Source organism: Thalassophryne amazonica, chromosome 6 (assembly GCF_902500255.1).
Source record: "Thalassophryne amazonica chromosome 6, fThaAma1.1, whole genome shotgun sequence".
In the NCBI taxonomy this organism is placed as follows: Eukaryota; Metazoa; Chordata; class Actinopteri; order Batrachoidiformes; family Batrachoididae; genus Thalassophryne; species Thalassophryne amazonica.
Window position 1 is genome coordinate 70,047,590 of NC_047108.1, and position 22,363 is coordinate 70,069,952.

Consider the following 22,363-nt stretch of genomic DNA (forward strand, 5'->3'; position numbering starts at 1 on the left):
CTGACAGGCCTCCTATATCAGCTGATTCATGCTGCTGCTAAAGAAGTTCTTAATCTGGCTAAAAAAGGACAAAATATATCAAAAAATGAAAAAAAAAAAACATTGTGAAGGTATGACATAAATTGAGTTAAACCAGTAATCCTCACCACCTTGAAGAAAGATGTTCAATAGATTAAGAATAGAGTTTAACATGGATGCATGCTGAAGATGTCAGAACAGCCACTTTCAGACTTTAGTCCATTATACTGTCGAAGTGCCAACGATGTGACTCCTTTGAAACGTATGCCAACAGAACATCAGCATGCTGCACAGAAATCCATCAAACCTCTTTCACAACTCACACCTGAATAAACAGCGCGACCAACTATACAGTACAACAGTACAAGATGCATCTTTGGACAAGTGGCATCTAAACCGTCTAATGTTCACCATCCTCATTATAACCCAAACTTATCATCTTATCTATTTCATAAGGAGTACTATAGTATCAGAATCAAATGCCTATGATAGAATGTTATATAACACCTAAATAGATCCTTGTCATTTGATTGTTGGTTTGTATGTCACGTGATATTGATAATTTGTCCCATTTACTGTGCAATTTTGGTTCCATACATTTTGCACCATTGTACGCCGTGACAACCTTAAAGTAAAAACACAGCGTATTGTGTTTGCGTGTACAGCAATCAAGCACTGATGGACTGTGCACTCACACTAGCACTCTCGCAACCTTTGACATGGCAATGGCGCTTAGTTTAAAAACAAACATGATGGGGTTTGTTTTGGTGACAGATGACAAAAATATAAGCCCCTTTTCTCTTGTTTATGAATAACATTTCAAATGATAAGGATCTATTTTAGCTGTTATATAAAACAAATAATTAATGTTTTTTATTCGGTAAAAGATTAAATGTTCCATTCAGTGAAACGCATGGAATATTCTTTCTATTGCTCATAAACATTTATCATTTGTATATTACCACACACACACAAGAATGACAATACAATGTCTTGCAAACTACAGTAGTGTTCAGAATAATAGTAGTTATATGTGACTAAAAAGATTAATCCAGGTTTTGAGTATATTTCTTATTGTTACATGGGAAACAAGGTACCATTAGATTCAGTAGATTGTCACAAATCCAACAAGACCAAGCATTTATGATATGCACACTCTTAAGGCTATGAAATTGGGCTATAAGTAAAAAAAAGTAGTAAAGGGGGAGTTCACAATAATAGTAGTGTGGCATTCAGTCAGTCAGTTTGTCAATTTTGTGGAACAAACAGGTGTGAATCAGGTGTCCCCTATTCAAGGATGAAGCCAGCACCTGTTGAACATGCTTTTTTCTTTGAAAGCCTGAGAAAATGGGACGTTCAAGACATTGTTCAGAAGAACAGCGTAGTTTGATTAAAAAGTTGATTGGAGAGGGGAAAACTTATACACAGGTGCAAAAAATTATCGGCTGTTCATCTACAATGATCTCCAATGCTTTAATATGGACAAAAAAAAAAACAGAGACGCGTGGAAGAAAACGGAAAACAACCATCAAAATGGATAGAAGAATAACCAGAATGGCAAAGGCTCACCCATTGATCAGCTCCAGGATGATCAAAGACAGTCTGGAGTTACCTGTAAGTGCTGTGACAGTTAGAAGACGTCTGTGTGAAGCTACTTTATTTGCAAGAATCCCCCGCAAAGTCCCTCTGTTAAATAAAAGAAATGTGCAGAAGAGGTTACAATTTGCCAAAGAACACATCAACTGGCCTAAAGAGAAATGGAGGAATATTTTGTGGACTGATGAGAGTAAAATTGTTCTTTTTCGGTCCAAGGGCCACAGAGAGTTTGTGAGACGACCCCCAAACTCAGAATTCAAGCCACAGTTCACAGTGAAGACAGTGAAGCATGGTGGTGCAAGCATCATGATATGGGCATGTTTCTCCTACTATGGTGCTGGGCCTATATATCGCATACCAGGTATCATGGATCAGTTTATATATGTCAAAATACTTGAAGAGGTCATGTTGCCTTATGCTGAAGAGGACATGCCCTTGAAATGGGTGTTTCAACAAGACAATGACCCCAAGCACACTAGTAAACCAGCAAAATCTTGGTTCCAAACCAACAAAATTAATGCTTCACAGATGTGAAGAAATCATGAAAAACTGTGGTTATACAACTAAATACTAGTTTAGTGATTCACAGGATTGCTAAAAAAAAGCAGTTTGAACATAATAGTTTTGAGTTTGTAGCGTCAACAGCAGATGCTACTATTATTGTGAACACCCCCTTTTCTTTTTTTTCTTTTTCTTTTTTTTACTAATAGCCCAATTTCATAGCCTTAAGAGTGTGCCTATTATGAATGCTTGGTCTTGTTGGATTTGTGAGAATCTACTGAATCTACTGGTACCTTGTTTCCCATGTAACAGTAAGAAATATACTCAAAACCTGGATTAATCTTTTTAGTCACATAGCACTACTATTATTCTGAACACTACTGTATGTTCAAAGTGTTGGGACATAACTGCCTCGAACTTCTTAAAATGTCTGGAAATGTTGTGACACTGAGGTGAAAGAACGATCCACCCATGCTGAGGTGGCAGTAAAGAGGGGGGAAACAGAAGCCAGAATTTTTGTGTGGGAGGTTTCTTGCATCATAACTTTCTGTTTTGACAAGACACTTCTTCCAAATGGGAAAAACAGCACAAGGGGCACTCAGTAGACAGCATACCTCTGTCCTCGACACAACTATCTAACTCTTATAATACAAGGACAACAAGAGAAAAATAAATCCTCTGACAAAAGAGATCATCTACTACCCCAATTAATAATTATTGTGATCTACTAAACTGGGATCTGAATCTTGATCAAAATGTACATGTTCATAGATATAATACCAAACACCGAACATTTTTATCCATATCAGCCCCAAAATTTTATGCCCCCCTGGATCCTGTCCCTTCTCTTCAACAATTCTCAAAGTTATTTTTTAGTAATTTTCTGTAAACCTGCTAACAACCACACATGGCTGTGATCATTATCTCAAATGTAATTAATAATGTCTTGCAGTGTATCATAATCATCACTGGTGTGATAGTGCACCACAATATGGATTGCACAATACAATCAACACCATGAGGAATCAGACTAACCAGAACCCTCACCAGGAAAGAAATATTTTTTAACGAAGTCAAAGAAAAATAACACTGAGGAAATAGATAAAAAGCACTAAATGTCCATTAATTTAGAAATCAATCATTCTGGAGCATCTGCACCTTGGATCAGCACAGCAGAGCTCTGTTTTTTCCCTGTTCTTCAGAGCACCATACAAGAGTCAAACACCTGTTAAATACTTTTCTTAAAGCTGTATCTAGCTATAAATTAATAAAAAAAACAAAATAGTTTGGGGAAAACTGTTAAACTGTGATTCTGTTCTGTGAACCAGCAGACCTTTGCGCTCCAACCTCTTTTTAAAACTTAATGGTCATTAATTAAGCACAGCTATGGATCTGGTAAACATACAAAACTGTTTAAAAAAAAAACTTTGAGTCATGACACTTTTCATACAGATCTTCAATTTGAAGGACAAGATTTGAAAATTAAAATTGTTCAGATCAAACTGTACCTCGAATAATAATAAGTGGCCATATTGTTGTACTGTGATATTGCCACCATCAAAAAAGTGAAAAATGTGATATTCTTTTTAGGTCATATTGCCCACCCCTAATATTTGTCCATAAACATCCCATCATGTTTGAAAATTGCCGGGTGAAAGTTACAGTACATCTTCAATCAATTTCAACTGATTTTTTTGTTTTCTAACATGGTGGTGCACTTACAAATATCTGGTGATTCATCAGAGCCGTCTGGACAGTCCTTCTCCCCGTCACAGCGCCAACCTTTGGAGATACAGGTGTGCTGGTCCTTACATAAAAACTGCTTCGGGCTGCAGGTCTTGGGAGCTTCAAAAGAAAAATAATAAAAAAAAAAAAAAGTCATAAATACATTTAACTCACAGAATTCCAAATAAAGGCAACTCATTAGCATCTAATTTCTCATGCAAGAAAATGTGCTTCTTGTTTTAATGCATTTTTCAACAATTTCGCTTCATACCGGATCAGAAATTTTCACTTTCATGCAGTACAGATCTCAACTGAGCAGGGCAAAGCAACATGCAGAGGTCAACCCAAGTTTACAATAATGTTTTTGTACCAAAAGATCCACAGGAACACTGTTAAAGCAAAAAGAAAAAGAAAAAAAAACCTCCCCTACAAGTTTAGAACCAACAGTGGTGTCTTTAAGTTCAAAGTTTGATGCTGTTTCCCTTCTTCTTACAAACATCTCATTTCTTTGGCTCCCCTTTTTTTTTTTAACATTAATCTTAAGGTGTTTTCACCCTTTACCACAGAGGCTCTTTCATGTGTGGTGGCACAGACAGAACTGGGCATTCTCTCAGCGTATGAGCCGTGGGGAAAAAGCAGAGCGCGGTAGTTCTGGGCAGCAAGTCAGCAGAGATTGTTGAGGTGTACCACAGGGTGCATTCATGAGCCATCAGCAGTCTGCCACTGCTGACATGCTCTCACTCAGCCACACCAACACAAACCCTGGTCACATTTAGTCCCACCACTGAATCCTATATAGGCCCTGAGGCCACTGGTGCCGGTGCTTATCTCAGGATTGCGCAGCGTCAAGCAGATGAGAGTCTATGACTCCCCCTGGAAGGGACACCGGTTCAATGCTGATTACTTCCCCAGGTGAGGCCAGTGCCCATTTGCAGCTGGGTGGAGTGAGACAATGCAGAATAAAGGTGCCCTGACACTTGCATGACTTTGATCAGCGCACTTGTACACACATCGTCATGACGATCCCACCCGCTGTGTTCCCTGGTGGATACCGTGCTTTGTTCCACTGGCTGCCACGCATTGTGTGCTGGACGCTGCATATATTAAATAATTATTTTGTAGCTGATTAATCATTTTCTCTTCGAATTGGCTGTTGAAAACGCCTCTAATCACTTCCAGAATCACAGAGGGCTGTTCCAGCTGCAGCTTCTCTCTCTCGTGCGCACGCACTTAATGAGGAGGAGAAAGCATTTGGAACCGTCTAAAAAGGTTATTATTTGTCATGGTTTTATTGTAAAAGTTTGGTAAAACAGTTGCATGTTCACTGCTTCTTGTGAGCTGCTGTAAAAGTACATTTATGATAGATTTAACAACTCACTATAATCATTCAGACGAGCAGTGCGCTGATGCAGTGCACTGACGCAATCACTCGCACTCACGCAATGTTTTCAAAGTGTTTGCAGTAATGTTCACGTGAAGTTCATGCCATTAATGCGTGATGGAGATTTTTAACATTTCAAAATTTTCTTTGCGCACTTGCATGAAGCTGCGCACAGATTACAACGGTTTACGAGTTTGAGACGAGTTTACTCTCGTGCATGGCAGAGCGCGTGCAAGTGCGTGGATCAAAGTCGTGCAAGTGTCAGGGGGCCTTAAGTGTTTTATCCGAGGACACAGACAGGTAGCGTAAGAGTATCTTAAGAGTGTCTTAAACAGATAGGTTGGTGGAGAAGACAGAGAGGAAGGAGAGACATTTCTTGTATGTTGAATGGCAGTGATTCAGTAACACGCTATCGGCTTGATGGTGCAGGTATCATGTTTGTGGTTGACCTCATCATAATTGAGCTTACTCACTCAGCATAACGTAATAACACCTGAGATGAAGGTCATCACAACATTGCAACATATATATATACACAACATATATTCATATCTTATATTTGTACATACAGATTTTCATTGCACTGTCCTGTAGGATTTTATAGTTTTTGTTTTTACTTTATCTGTTTGCACTGACAAAAGAGAAGCTCTCTCCAATGTCATTGTACATTTTGTATAATGACAATAAATGGACTACATTTATATAGTGCTTTTCCATCTGCATCAGATGCTCAACGCACTTTACAGTAATGCCTCACATTCACCCCGGTGTGAGGGTGCTGCCATACAAGGTACTCACTACATACCGGGAGCAACTTGCCCAAGGACCCTTAGTGATTTTCCAGTCAGGCTGGGATTTGAACTGTGGATCCTCCAGTCTCAAGCCCAACGTTGTAACCACTAGACCATCACCTCCCCAATAAATATTATAAACTCTGTAACAGTCACACAATTATTAATCCCAAAGTAAGCGATGTCAGCAGCCAAAGTCTAAACACACCTGTTTTGAGATGAAGTTCATCTGTGTGCTGCAATCTCTGCTCTCACTTTGGATTGCACGTACTAGCACTTCTCACACTTGCCGATTGTATGCAATTAATAGCATGGAGAATAAATATAACAACAACAATATATAAAAATCACATAGAATGCACCATTGAAATACATAGAAATCACAGATCAACAACATTCATTACACCACTTTTCCATACTGTAATGTGACTCCATATACTGAACTAGGCATTTGTTTTAATGTCGTGCCCTGCATACAGAGTATTAAAATTCATTTTCTGTCATCTACTCCTATTTATTTCTGGAGGTATTCTTCTATTATTTATTTATTTTTAACATAGAGCAACCACATGGGACTAGTTTTGACCATTCTCTGCCATCCATGGTGGTACCTTGCAAAGAGTGAACATCTTCTACAACCAAACAGCATGAAATGATTTCAACATTTGTGGTGCCACAGGTGTCATACTAGTTCATGCACATGTTTTGAATTGAGGAAGTGATCGATGGGGGTGCTGCTTGTTGTTCTCTGCTTTTGTACAGCAATGCTCTGGAAAAGACAGCAATAAAGCCCTCACTGTGATTCACTGCAGGGACTGAGCCCTCACTTGCCCTGGATGACTTGCTTCGCTACGCATTTGGCAGACAGAGAGGTTGGGTGGGGGGGCTCGTGTGCACCGCAAGGGGGTCGGGATGTGACTAAAATCACAAGAGAGCACAGGGATAGTGTATCATTGCAGTCACGTTCCGTTGGACTGGCAGACCAAAAGGTTTTAAATCTGAGCCTTTTCAAATGACACAGAAAGACTTTTGATTGTCATGTTTTTAAAAATACATTTAAACGTTAAGCAGCTGCAGAGATCAAATCACATATGTGAGGAGATTTTGGGGGGCGGGGGGTGGATTTTAAAATGCAAAGCTTGCCACTTGGTTCACACACAATGGCACCAGAAAAAGCCTTTACAGAACTTAATTCAAGTGGCACAAAATGCAGCTTTCAGATGTCTGAACAGAGTTCATATTGATTGTCAAACATTTGACAAAAGGCAAATGTGAGATCTGAGACAGAGCGACATGCACACACTCAGCCGTTTAGTGAAGGAATGAGAACTAGGCTAACCACGATGGCCTGAGGCTTCCTTTCAGCACACCAAATGTCCTGGTACATTTTGTGTGGTGGGAAATAAACAAAACCCACTTGTGCTTAGACCAGAGGTTCCAAAACACTTTCTGTCACAGCCGTTAGAAAAAAAACGACTGTTACTTGTTAATAACATTAGAGGAATACGAGGTCTGTCAATAAAGTAACGGTCCTTTTTATTTTTTTCAAAAACTATATGGATTTCATTCATATGTTTTTACGTCAGACATGCTTGAACCTTCGTGCGCATGCGTGAGTTTTTCCATGCCTGTCGGTGACGTCATTCGCCTGTGAGCACGCCTTGGGAAGGAGTGGTCCCGCCCCCTCGTCGGATTTTCATTGTCTGGAAATGGCGGAATGAAAAGGACTTTTTTTCCATCAGAATTTTTTCAGAAGCTGTTAGAAACTGGCACCTGGAAACCATTCGAAAAATTTATCTGGCTTTCGGTGAAAATTTTACAGAGAAAAAGGTCTGTTAGTACAGCTTTAAGGACCCCTTTAAGGACGCTCGGCGCGCCATGTTCGGCGCGCCACGCTCCGAGCTGCGACAATGCGGCACAAGCCACCGGACCATTTCTAAACGGATGGCTCTGTGGATACGAGACCATCGTGTGCTCTTTCTCTGGTTATCACAAGAGCTGGACATCAGCCATTTTCTGGCAGATTTCACTTTTAACAAGAGATTTTGTCATGGAAAGCCGCGCGGAGGCTTCACGCGTCACGACCAATTCGCTTTGGAAGCGAGACAAAGGAACACCTCCGTTTCGGCGTGTCAGAGGACAAGTTTGGACATGTCTATCTCGGCTTTCAATGCTTACCAGTCCAGTAAGTATCAGTGAAATTGTGGAGAGCTGGACATGTCTAAACTTGTCCTCTGACACGCCGAACTAACTAACATTTACATTTCTTAAACAGCTATTTCAATTCACTTTATTTAAAGCGCCAAAGCCCAACACAAGAGCAAGGTTTAAATTACCAGCTCCATGCACAAGCACATTGGCGCAATTTGATTACAGGAAGAAACCTCAAGCAGAACAGACTCAGTGGGGTGACCTTCTGCTTTGGTCACATAAACAAAAATAAAACAAAACAATAGATATGTCAGAACATACAGTGACAGGAATTTTGCAGCTGAGCATTTACATGTAGTCCAGCATTCACAATGACAGCTGCCCTGAAAAGATAACTCGGAGGCTCAGACCAGAGTCCTAACCGCACCAGATTAATCACCAAAACTGCAATACTCCCCAGGTCCTATCCAAACTCAAATGTTGGCCCAACCCCGACAAAGTGTCCCTTTTCCTATAGCAAGATCAGGGGTTCATAATCACAAGATCTCATGAAAATTCAGTAAAGTATGTCTTCTATAATACACTCTATTTCTAAGGTAGAACTCTACTAGTGTATACTAAGGTATATCTAAATATCTACAAAAGGAAGAGTAGAATAGAAGAGTAGAATAGAGCAAAGTAGAGCCACTTAGGTGCCTGGTCTTGAGAACCAGGGATGGTAGAATGAAAAGCTTTTTTATCCCATGGGAACTTTCCCTACGCACCTAACTAGCTCAAGAATATGGACATATCATAATAATATATACAAGGTCTGTTAGAAAAGTATCCGACCTTTTTATTTTTTTCAAAAACCATATGGATTTGAATCACGTGTGATTGCATCAGCCAAGCTTGAACCTTCGTGCGCATGCGTGAGTTTTTTCACGCCTGTCGATTGCGTCATTCGTCTGTGAGCAGGCTTTGTGTGAGCAGTGGTCCACCCCTCTTGTCGTCTTTTTTATTGTGAATAAATGTCTGAACGATTTGGAGCTTTGCTGCATCAGTTTTTTTCCAGAAACTGAGAGACCTCCAGGTGGACACGTTCGGAAAATTAATATGGCTTTCAGGGACGATTTTATGGGGATTACACAGATTAAGGAGTGATCCAGACGGTTTAAAGACCGCCCACAACTACTGAGAGCACGCCGTGCTCCGAGCGCCGATCGACAGGCTCAAACCCCGCTGAAACAACCAGATCATTTCCAACGTGAAGGCTTTGTTGAGCCGGGACGTCGTCTGACTTTCACAAAAATTCAATTCAATTCAATTCAATTTTATTTATATAGCGCCAAATCACAACAAACAGTTGCCCCAAGGCGCTTTATATTGTAAGGCAAGGCCATACAATAAAAAGGCAGAAGGCGTGGATATCAGCACTTTTTCAGCACATTCCACTGTTACAGGAGTTTTTTCATGGAAAGAAAAGTGGAGGGATGCACCACGGAGCCGTTCATTACGCGGCACAAAACCACCTCTGTGTTGGTCTCACAGGATGGCTTTCAGGTGGATTTCAGACGGCTGGCGGTTGCTTTTCAGTCGTGTGATTATCCGAGAAATTGAGCATGAGCTGGACATGCCCCAACATGTCCTCCGTGGCGTGTTCCTCCGCTTTTCTTTCCATGAAAAAAACTCCTGTAGCAGTGGAATGTGCCGAAAAAGTGCTGTTATCCAGGCCTTCTGCCTTTCTGTGAAAGTCAGACGACGTCCCGGATCAACAAAGCCTTCATGTTGGAAATGATCTGGTTGTTTCAGCGGGGTTGAGCCTGTCGATCAGTGCTCGGAGTGCAGCGCGCTCTCAGCAGTTGTGGGCGGTCTTTAAACCATCTGGATCACTCCTTAATCTGTGTAATCCCCATAAAATAATTCCTGAAAGCCATATTAATTTTCCGAACGGTGTCCACCTGGAGGTCTCTCACAGTTTCTGGAAAAATATTGATGCAGCAAAGCTCCAAATCGTTCAGACATTTATTCGCAATAAAAAACGACGAGAGGGTGGACCAGTGCTCACACAAAGCCTGCTCACAGGCGAATGACGCAACCGACAGGCATGAAAAAACTCATGCATGCGCACAAAGGTTCAAGCTTGGCTGATGCAATCACACGTGATTCAAATCCATATGGTTTTTGAAGAAAAGAAAAAAAAGGTCGGATACTTTTCTAACAGACCTCGTATCATAAGACATATAATAAGAAAACAGAATTTGTGTATATAAGTGATATTTACATAATAAAGGTAATAAACAACATATACAAGAAATATGGTTATTATATAATATTATAGGAGTAAGCTTCTAAAACCTAAATATTAATACTAAAATATTATAAAATATTATAAAATACTATAATATGTACACCTCACATAGTTCCAAGCCCAGAGGCCACATGGAGACATGATACAGGGTTACTATCCAAAGCGCCAGTCTGACTGTGCTCTAAGCTGAAATGTGTGGACATTTGCTTGTTCTCCCTGATCCCTCTCTGCAGGAGCTGGGCTCAGCTGGTTGTTGCCCGTGAATACACGTAAAACTGAAAATAAAACATTGTGGGTTCTAATTTTATCATCACTTCACACACCAGCCTGAAGTGACCGCAGAAGGGTACACCTCTGAGCATTATTGGATGGGTTTTTGCTGAGGAGGGGGTTAGATGCTCTGGTCCATCCCCCTCAGCAGATCTCTTTCAAACCCCACTGAAATATCTCTAACAGAGGCGCTAACTGTGAATTCAGTGTGCCAAGTCATTTGTTTCCCAAAGAAAGTCCCAAAATGCTGACAACTTGTGAAAGGTTCGAATCAGACTAGGATGTTTGAGGCCATTTTACCTACAAAAGGGAATTATTAAAGCCTTTATTTATTCATTCTCCTGCTATAGGCCTGACACCAAACACCAATCCCAATGAATCAAGGTACTGAAGGGCTCTGATTTGTCACATTTATTTTCCCTCCTTCCTCTCCTGTCATATTTTAACAGTTTTTTCAATGCGCCCGTCGGTTACATTTGATCATAGATCACATACGTTTGGCAGAAAAGTCCACAAATATGATCAACTTTACAAAAAAAAGTTGGAAAAAAGACACTCAACTGACCCGCAATTCATGGAGGAAAATTGCAAGGACCAGTACTGTTGGTTTGGAGGTTGATGTGTGTAACAAAGACGTGGAGCTCTTTGAGGGACATATTAATCCCGAAAAAGCCACTGTTCCTGCTGTAAACTGCATTAAGATGCGACAGAAATCTTTAAAAGGGTCAAGAATACGCAAACGTCATTGCGTGGCCACAAAGTTATGGAGTTGTAGAAGCATGAATCAGGCTTTCGGATTTTAAGGTACCTCTCGGCAGCGGACGTAGAAAAAAAAAAAGACTTGATCAAATGTAATCTTTTGAATGCACATAATGCATGGCACTTATTTTTTTCAGACAAAGTTTTGACCCAGCCATTAAATGAGTCAGGTCCCGATACAAGGTCAGGCCTTTAATCAAGGAATACATAAACCTTGCTGGAGATTCCCCGTAGATCATTTAGTGCCTCCTCACTGTCACTAATCTGTACATACATATAACGGATTGTGTCCATTTATACATTTTTCAGCTTGGGACTCCGACAAGGGCGGTTGCATCTCCTGCACTCTCCCTTATCTCTGCTCTCTGCTTTAACCTTCAAGTCCCTACTTCACCAGACTGTGAATTCTTCAAATTATATTGGATACTGGATCTACTGGACTACTATTGGATTAAGCATGGAATTGATCAGCTGGTCTCTGAACGCTATTGACACCATCTTTTCTACAAGAAGGTCAGGACCGGGGGATCCTACCTGCCCAGATGGAACGTATCCTGCAGGCTATGTTCTCGACTCCTGGACGAGGGGGGTCCTGGGGGTCGTGGTGTGTTGCATGCTTTGCCCTTTTCTCTGTTGAGGACGTCGAGGATTTACTCATATTTGGTCTTATGGTAGCAGAGCTGGTACTTTCTGGCTTATGTGCTGCCCTGATCTACCGGAAAATTGGCAAGACGGTGGCATCAAAAGCCACGGCCCCTCGCTTGTCCGTCATGATTAACGAGGTGGGCAAGGCTGTGCATTCTCAGACTGCTATTACTCTTGAACTCAGACACAAATTGGATGACATCTTGGAGCAGATGCGCGCCTTGCAGATGAAGATTTCGGAGGCCGGGGAATATTCTTAATTCATAATTGGGAATAATCTTAACTCATAATTGGGATTTGGTTGTTCAAGTGAAGCTGTAAAAAGTGTTTTTCACTGCTCAAACCACAACACGGCAGGCTTATCAGCCTGAAGGACAAATTGCTCGGCTGTTTTCTTATCTCAACTCACAAAGACAATAAACTGTTTCACAGGACTGAAGCATGCTCCACTCCCTCTCCCCACCCCCCCTCCTATCCCCCATCACACACTTCCCTACTCCGGCTTCTGCTCACGTCATCCCTTCCCTTCTGCGGGGACGGCGCGGCTTTAGCTGCAGCTGGTCCCCCCCCCCAAAGCTGACGGTGGCGCAACTCAGGGTTGCTGCGTGACCTTCACCCACTTGCCTCAATTCGGATAACGGACCTCTTCAAATTTTGTGCACATAAACAATGTCAAATGTGTATGTGCTGTCTTTAATTCTGATGTGTGCCATTATTACAGTAAACAAGTAATAACTGTGGACTAATTGCTGTCTGTGGTAACTGGAGTGTAAACATAATTTCTCCACTGTGAGATCAATAAAGTATAAAGTATATCTCATACAGCGGCTTTCGATTATAACAGACAAAATCCGCTGATCCCCTTGAATCCACTACATGCAGGTTTTACTGGAGTCTTTCTAGGTATATAATGAGCAGTCAAAATATGTGAATCCTCGTCCAGTTTTAGATGTCTCTTGCTCAAATTCTGAACAATTTTTCTTGCCAGTTTGGGAAGTGTATGATATGCATGCTCGTGGAAGTTGCATTGCCTTTCTCACCCTTTTCCTGACCAATCTGTCACCTAGTGAAGCCATTCTATGCATCATTTTGGCCATCTGCAGTACAAAGGTGGAGATGCTGCCGGCTGGCCCCTACTTCCCACTACTCAATTCTTCCAGCTACCTTTGGATCACCTCTATCATCCTATTGGTGGTAGAGGAGGAACCCTGGAAATGGACACTTATGACATCACAGACAGGACACAGCAGGTGAGGCTGGGGAGCATCACATCCAGCATGCGGGCAATCAGCACTGGTGCCCCACAGGGGTGTGTGCTCTCCCCACTGCTCTTTTCTTCTACACGAATGACAGTACCTCAGGGGACCCCCCTGTTAAACATCTGAAGCTTGCGGACAATACCACCATCGTTGTTCTCATCCAGGATGGTGATGAGGTCACATACAGACAGGAGGTGGAACAGTTGGACCTCTGGTGTGGTCAGAACTACCTGGACCTGAACGCGCTCAAGACTCTAGGAGAACCCCCCCCCCATCACTCCCATCCTTCCTCTCGACCCTCATCAACACTGTGTCTACTGGAGACGCTTTCAGTTCCTGGGATCCACCATCTCCCGGGATCTGAAGTGGACCTCCCACATAGACTCCATTAGGAAAAAGACACAACGGAGGATGTACTTCCTCAGACAGCTCAGGAGGTTCAACCTGCCCCAGGAACTGCTCATCAACTTTTACACAACTATCATCCAGTCTGTTTTGTGCATCTCCATCTGTTTGGTTTTCCTCTGCCTCCAAAATTGACAGGGACAAAAAAAATCATTAGAGGCAGCCTGCCTTCCATCCAGGATCTTATACCGGTCTAGGCCGGGAAGTGAGCTAGTAACATCTCTGCAGACCCCTCACACCCTGGACACACGTTGTTTAAACTCCTCCCCTCTGGTTGACATTACAGAGCTCTGTACGTCAAAACAACCAGACACAGGAACAGTTTCTTTCCACAGACCCATCACACTGGATGAACAATTTAACCTGCCAAAAACTCACTACTTCATATACCTCATGTACAACTTAACTTCAATCTGTTTGTCTGTTTCTCCTTCGCACATTTTTATTTGTGAATTTTACTATTTATATATGTTTATACAGAGAGAGTTACAGTTCATACCAGAAGCAAATTCCTTGCATTCTTTTGAAGATACTTGGCAAATAAAGGCTATTCTGATTCACTTCATGACAACTTTTTGATGCTTTCATAACGACACTTGCACCATTTGATTTAAAAGCAAGTTACTGATTGATATTGGCTTTTACACTGTTTCTCTCTAGCACTACTGGCGATATGCTGGAAATGGCATTTTGGACTATTCATAAATAAACAAATTACTTACTGATAGTCAATATGGATTCAGAGCACATAGTTCAACATCACTTGCATTAATAGAATCAGTTGAGGAGATTACAAACGCCATAGACCACAAATTACATTCAGTTGGAATATTTATAGACCTTAAAAAGGCTTCTGATACAATCAATCATGACATATTAATCAGTAAACTTCAACAGTATGGGATTAGGGGGTGGTGTTGCACTGGGTGAGAAGCTACTTAAGTAACAGAAAACAGTTTGTGAAGTTGGGGGAATATACATCATCATGCTTGGACAATGCTTGTGGCGTCCCACAGGGGTCAGTATTGGGTCCAAAACTGTTTCTAATTTATATAAATGATATTGTCAATGTTTCCAAAATATTAAAATTAGTATTATTTGCAGATGACAAGCATTTTTTGTTCAGGGGGGGATTTGCAGGAGTTACTGAGGAGGATCAGTATAGAAATGGGAAAATTGCAAATATGGTTTTGACAGAAACAACTTATCATTAAACTTAAGTAAAACAAATACATGTTATTTGGCTATTGTAATACAGACATACAGGTTCAGTTACAAGTCGAGGGGTAGATATTGAAAGGGTACATGAAATAAGTTTCTGGGGGTGTGATAATAGATGATAAGATAAAATGGAAGACTCATATAAAACATATACAAAGTAAACTGTCAAGAAGCATTTCAGTTCTAAACAAAGCGAACATATTCTGGACCACAACTCACTCCGCATTCTTACTGCTCACTGGTTTACCTATTTACAGTACTGTGCAGAGGTTATGGGGTAATACTTAGAAAGGTACAACACAATCACTATCAGTAATGCAGAAAAGCGCTTATAAGAATTATTCATAATACTGGCTATAGAGATCATACAAATCCAATATTTTTACAATCCAAATTCTTAAAATTCACAGACTGGTTCATTTTCAAACAGTACAAATCATGTATAAAGCAATAAACAATTTACTTCCAGCAAATATTAAAAATATGTTTTTTAACAGATCAGGGGATTGCAGTCTGAGGGGGAAATTAATTTAAGCATCAGTGGGCACGAACAACATTAAAGGTTCTGTATTTCTGTCTGTGGTGTGAGGATGTGGAACAGACTGGGAGTGGGGCTCAAGCAATGGTCCAAGCATGAACCAGTTCAAACAGCGGTACAAAAATATGTTTTTTTCTAGGTATAGGGAGGAGGAAGGGTAATGAGGTTAGGGTTGTTTTTGTTTTTTTTGCTTCGGCTTGTAAATATATAGTATTTCTGTTTGTGTGTATATGTGTATATATATATATATGTGTATGTATATATATGTATGTGTGTGTGTATATATGTGTATGTATGTTGATATGTATATGTGTATATATATATATATATATGTGTATATATATATATATATATATATATCGGTTTAGGTGTGTAGGAATCTATGTGTATATGTGGCAAAGGGTATTACTGGTTGTGGGGAAGAAGGGGTAGGGATAAATAAGCTGATGCTTCACCCTACCCCTTTTCGGACATGTTGGGTACACAGTAGGAAACTTTTTTGTGTTGTCTTTACTGATCTATCTTGTAATTGTTGTTGTATCAAATGTTCGAAATAAACAGTTTCATCTTCATCTTCATATTTTTGACAACCCTGACCTATTTGCTCAAACAATTTTGGAAAACATTCGCCAGAGAAACACTCAAGTTTGGTTGAAAAGGAGCCCAACTGTTTCAGTTATTTAGTACACACAGTCTCTGTCTCACGCACACACATACACACACAACTTTTGCATAAAAATGAGTCTATGATACGACGAAGCTAAACACACACACAACTTTTGCATAAAATGAGCCTATGATACGAGGAAGCTAAACACACACACACACACAAACTAATGCCTTGTGCATGTACTAGAGTTTCTCCCTTAAAACTGCTGCCAAAGTGCTTGCTCATGGGGGTGGGTATAGGCTAGGCCTTAATTGGCATTGGGAAAACTCATGTTGTGATTTGTTGCTGTATGAATAAATTATTTTAAATTGGACTTACTGAGATATAGTTTCTCATGTACACTTTGGCAAAAAAAAAAACATTAAACATGAATGAATGAGCAAAAGCATACATTTTACAAAGCCTGGCCCTTCCAACATCCATTCATTTTTCTCTATACACTTACTCCAGTCAAGGGACAAATGGAGCCTAGAGCCTATCCCAGCAGACACAGGGTGAGAGGTGGCTACACCCTGGACACAAACATCATAAGCAAATTTATGATGTTTTATGTGTTATTTTATTCAAGTAAACTTTTTTTTTAATACCATCAAGGCTCAGGAAAAAATAAAAAACCTGTTGAACAGAAATGGATGAGACTCTGAGACAACAGAGTTGTGCTCCCTCCTCCCCCGCCTCCTCCGGCCCCCAATTCTCCAACCAACTGACGGAAGCATCCAGACATCATCACCAGCTGGGACACACACGGACCCCAAAGACCCATCCCACTCAATATGTTCATCTCTGCTCCACAAATCAACTCCAGACCCACACAGCACATTCCAGCACGTTCTACTTGGCCTCATGTGTCTTCCTCAAGAAGACCAGTCACTAAAGAGAAGCTTGAAAAAGTAAGTAACACAAAATAATGCAAGATATGACTGATTTAAGGCAGCCTATAAGCTTTATTTGAAACAGTGAGAAACATAATGATGAGAACGTCACCTGAACAGTCTCAGCTGTGAATATTCACCAAGCAAACTGATATAGGACTTCTATTTTTATTTCATGAACATTTCTTCTAACATTGGGCTCCACGCCTTGCGTTCAAATGACCGGTTTGAGTATCACAGCATGGATTCTATGAGACACTGTTAAAAGATAACCGTACAAATGGGTATTAGAAATTATTTAAACACAAATAAGTGTGCACCGCCACACTCTAGGGTTGTGCACTTCCAGTGACAACAGCAATAAAACCCAGACTGTTTCCCATCATCCTCCACTTTTCCCTTTCCTGCTCCTCCAGTGTCGAACACAAGGCATCTGGAGTGTTAGAAAAAAACAAAAACCCACGAACAGTCTATGGTATGTAATTACAGACGCCTGAGGTCAAGTTTAAAGTGATTTCTACGTTGTCAGTTAGCACCAATTTCAAAGCAAGAATTCATGTAGTAACAAACTAAAAGACCCACAGGGAAATCAATGAGCACAAAGACGTTTTGTGATGTATCAATTATTCAGAAGAACATCTTTTTTTTTGCCCACCTAAGCTAGAGATACATAAATGTGGACAACTATTGTTCAGCAAAGCATTCTCATATTCACAACACCAAACAACTAAAAAAGACTTTTTTGTACAGAGTATTTACAGTATTTACATAACACCTAAATAGATCCTGATTTGATTGGTGGATAAAAATGAGTCTATGATACGAGGAAGCTAAATCCAGTATGCCATAAGCTGTTTAGAAGCTATCACAGCGCTATTTGTGATTCTCTTGCAGGCGTAGAGGCTCTGTTAGATGATGAGGTCCTATAATGAATTTTTTTGTTGGACTGAAGAAAGGAGTGTGCTTCCACACATTCCGCGCGAGCCCTCAGCGGTTGTCACCGAACACAGCAGTCTGTCTGCGACCCGCCTGCCGGGCGGAGTGGACTGCTGTGCGAACACAGATCCATCTGTGCTCTGCTGCTTTCGGCTTCCTAATCCAATTTCAATTTTCAATTTCAATTTCAATTTATTTTCCTTTATATAGCGCCAAATCACAACAGAGTTGCCTCAAGGCGCTTCACACAGGTAAGGTCTAACCTTACCAACCCCCCAGAGCAACAGTGGTAAGGAAAAACTCCCTCTGAGGAAGAAACCTCAAGCAGACCAGACTCAAAGGGGTGACCCTCTGCTTGGGCCATGCTACAACATAAATTACAGAAACAATTCACAGATCAATTCACAGACGAATATACAAGAATTGGTGTGGTGCACAGGACAGGAGGGTCGCCAACACAAATACAACTCCCATCTCTGGATGGAGCTACACCTTAAACAGAGAAAGAACAGAATCAGGCATCAGAAAGACAAAAAATACTGTATAATTTGTCAGCATTAAACAACAAAAAAAACAGAAGAAATACTAAGGTGACTACCGGCCACTAGCCCTAAGCTTCACTAAAAGACCCAGTATTTAGGTAAAGTTGAGGCCGCGGCCCGCTCCAATTACTAATAACATGAATTAAGAGTAAAAGCGTTAAACAAAACTGTACCAGTATGCTAGCCATATGAAAGGGAAATAAGTGCGTCTTAAGTCTGGACTTGAAAGTCTCCACAGAATTTGATTGTTTTATTGATGCACTTTTTGCCAAGAAGAAAGACCACTTAAGTAAATATGAAATGACAAAGATCTATCTAGGCGTCATATAAAACAAATATATGTTTTCCAATTGTGCAACAGCAAGAATATTTTCATATCATTTCACTCCTAAACAGTCAATATTTCTATATTACCTTTTTTGTTGTTGTTGTTTTTGCTTTTGTCAGTCTGCTAGTACACAATGTTGTGTAACTGGTGGTGAGAATGTACAACAGGTTTGCCAATTGCCATTAAACTTCCAAGAAGAAAGTGATGCTAACACCATGCTAAATTTAGCTAACCTTTTCATGTTATTTTACTTGTAAATAAATTTTGATTAAATGATTTATTTGGTGTTGCTTAATTTATTTGTTAATGATATGAATTTATCAATGATAACTTCTGCAGTAATAATATCTGTTTGCTGTGGTACTCTGACAATAGAATTGTTAGGACTAGTGGGTGACTGCAGTGGATACTGTAACGTTTTTGAACAGTGTTTTCGATGCACTCAATGAAGCCCCATGGTTCCGAGCTGACAGAGGTCCTTCGTAGAAACATGTACAAGCATTCATCATTCATTCATTCATCTTCTACCGCTTAGTCCAATTAAGGGTCGCGGGGGGCTGGAGCCTATCCCAGCAGTCATAGGGCGCGAGGCGGGGTACACCCAGGACAGGACGCCAGTCTGTCGCAGTGCCACAAATAGACACACAAACACAGACACACCCACACACACCTAAGGACAATTTAAAGATGCCAATCCACCTAACCCGCATGTCTTTGGATGTGGGAGGAAACGGTACACCCGGAGGAAACCCACGCAAACACGGGGAGAACATGCAAACTCCACACAGAAGGCCAGGGGAATTGAACCCACAACCTTCTCGCTGTGAGGCAACAGTTATGAAACAGTGCCGGGCTGCTGAAGTGTAATTAACTGTGTATAAAACATTACACAAGCATAAGGACAAATGGTACGCACTTCTCACATCACAATGGGCAGCATTTCATCGCACTTCAAGTAGCAAATTAGCAGTCGTCGTTACATGGATGTGACAATATGACAGTATATGAATAATGACACACTAGTTAGCTCTCAGTTTTTCCCTTTTTTGACTTGGGGCTGCCACAGTGGATCTACCGTAATTTCCGGACTATACGCCACTACTTTTTTCCACATACTTTGAACACTGCAGCTTTTACAATGATGCGGCTAATTTATGGATTTTTACAGGCTTATTCATAAGTCCAAATACGTCAATTGATGCTTTCAATTGATTTCTTGCAAGATGCGCATCTCATGTGGCGTAAATTCACACACAGTGTAAAAATAAGGTCTTACCCATTCGTTTTAATGAAGAAAAGTCAGAGTGGCGCCGTCAGCGGAGCAGAGCCTTCTCCCCCCTTCTTCCACACCGGTTCTGTCTTGACGCAACAAGTCGAAAAAGTCACAGCGCCTCATTAATGTCTCATTTACCACAGACTCCATCCGAACCTGGCCGCACACGATGAAATTTCAAGAAAAAGTTAAAATTACTCAGTTATCGGTGTGGAGCAGGGACACCGTGCGGCGCATGCTGGATGACGTGTGCGTCAATATTTACATGTAGCACTTCAGGGGGAAAAAGCATTACGGTACGCATTTATTAAAAGTTAAAAATTTTTCTGTGTATATATATCTCATGTTACAACGAGACCCGCGGCTTATAGAGAAGTGCAGCCCATTTATTACAATTTCCTTTTCTTTTTAAAATTGGTGGGTGCGGCTAATATGCAAGCGGGCTCTGTTGTCTGGAAATAATGGTAATATGGGTCTGTGTATTGATATGGCGCAGATTTTACACCAGATGCTCTTCCTGGCACAACTGGTCTTGTATTCTTTTGGAAGTAAGTGGACTAACCACTTGGCCAACATGCTGCCCTCTATATGATGCAGTGTTCCGGGTATTAAGACCAGTATCTGCTCGATTTGTTGAGGTCCAGGTCCAGATCAGCTGACTGGCTGAGTGGAGGCACTAGGCCTATAAATTACCTCACCCCATAAAGTATATGCTGTGCCTCAGTGAAGCTGGGACTCTCCACTTAGCTCAGTGATTATTTTATGTTATTTTACTTGTAAATAAATTTTGATTAAATGATTTATGTGGTGTTGTTTAATTTATTTGTTAAATCTTCAAGCTATGGACATAACATCGGTGTACCACCCACCACTATATCTGACGTTGGCTCCTTCTGGATCACTGATCTACTTTTCGTGCCAGCAGGTTATAACTCCCATCCAGTGAAACACACTCTTAGCTTTGAGAATCCAAGCCGTAGTACAGCAACACTTAACCAGCTTAAAATTTCCAGAGGGTAAGGTAACACTGTGATGTACAGAGCAAATGGATTAGCTACATATTTAAATATTATGTCCGGTGACAAAATTGCGTAAACCATCGGTTAGAGAGAGATTCATTCAGCAGAATGATTTTCCTGGTTTCAAGACATATATGCCTGGTGGGGGGAGCCGGTGTCGCACATCGAACGGTCTGCCCCTAAAAATTGGTCCGCCCTGCCTCCACTGCAAATGTGTCATTTCGGAGTTCTGAGACAGAGTCTCTCCACCCAAATTGATCAAATGGATTAATGTGATTATTAACCATCAGATGATAAAGGTAAAACCTTTTAAATCATTCTAAAGTCATTTTTAAGCAGAAACGAGGCAAAATTCCATGATGCTTTGAAATGCCTGATGCGCAGTGAACGCATCAGCTAGCAGCCCGTGTAGCTGTGGCACTCTGATCCCTTCCTCCATCTTTTATGATGAAATAATGCTGAATTTATATGGAAATAAGTGTTGTACAAAAGCTTAAGATATCTGTTGCTGAGATAGATGATGACTGGAGTGCAGTTTTAAGCAGAAATGAGATGATAATCAGTGAACCGCGGCTGATGACACATGCACAGTGAAGGCAGGGCAGACCGATTTTTAGAGGGGGGGGGGGGGCATTCGGTCTGCAACACCAGATTTGAGCGGATTCATCGAGGTCTGAACGTAAATATGGATAGAATCCGTTTCGCTCTGAGATCATGGTGTCAGACTTCATGATTATGTTCGTGCTCTGTAATCAGAACAAAAATGTCTTTAACACATTATGCAAAAGACATTTTCACAGCCACATAAAAATTAACATATTCAAATATTGTTTTATGTAGTTTTTTCTGTAAATGAGTCACTAAACTGCCAAGAAAGGCATCAACATGTTCTCCTCCTTCAATTAAAAAAATGCAGGAGCACATAAACTGGAGCTCCACCACCTTCTTTGTGATTGGCCTGTTGAATTTATGATGCAGGAAATGAATGATCCTCATTACCAACCCTCAGGCAAGTATATGGGTAGGCCCCATTCCAGTCCTGTCTCTAAACTCACCACAAACACCCATACTCTCACTCTGTGCATTTTTATGTTGAAGGACAGCCACATTGAGTGTTGTACAAAACCAATTAGCCTTGAGGGTGAGTAGGTCATAAAGTGGTCATCGATGCAG

The 22,363-nt window shown here is 40.9% G+C and overlaps 1 protein-coding gene across 1 annotated transcript in view; it reads right to left on the minus strand.

The window, feature by feature from the left end:
- The window catches only part of lrp1ab (low density lipoprotein receptor-related protein 1Ab), a 408,853-nt gene that overhangs the window by 346,000 nt on the left and 40,490 nt on the right, over positions 1-22,363 (minus strand). The window contains exon 2 of the mRNA XM_034172428.1: positions 3,838-3,960. Within this exon, the coding sequence (XP_034028319.1) occupies positions 3,838-3,960 (123 nt within the window). The remainder of the gene's footprint in view (positions 1-3,837; positions 3,961-22,363) is intronic.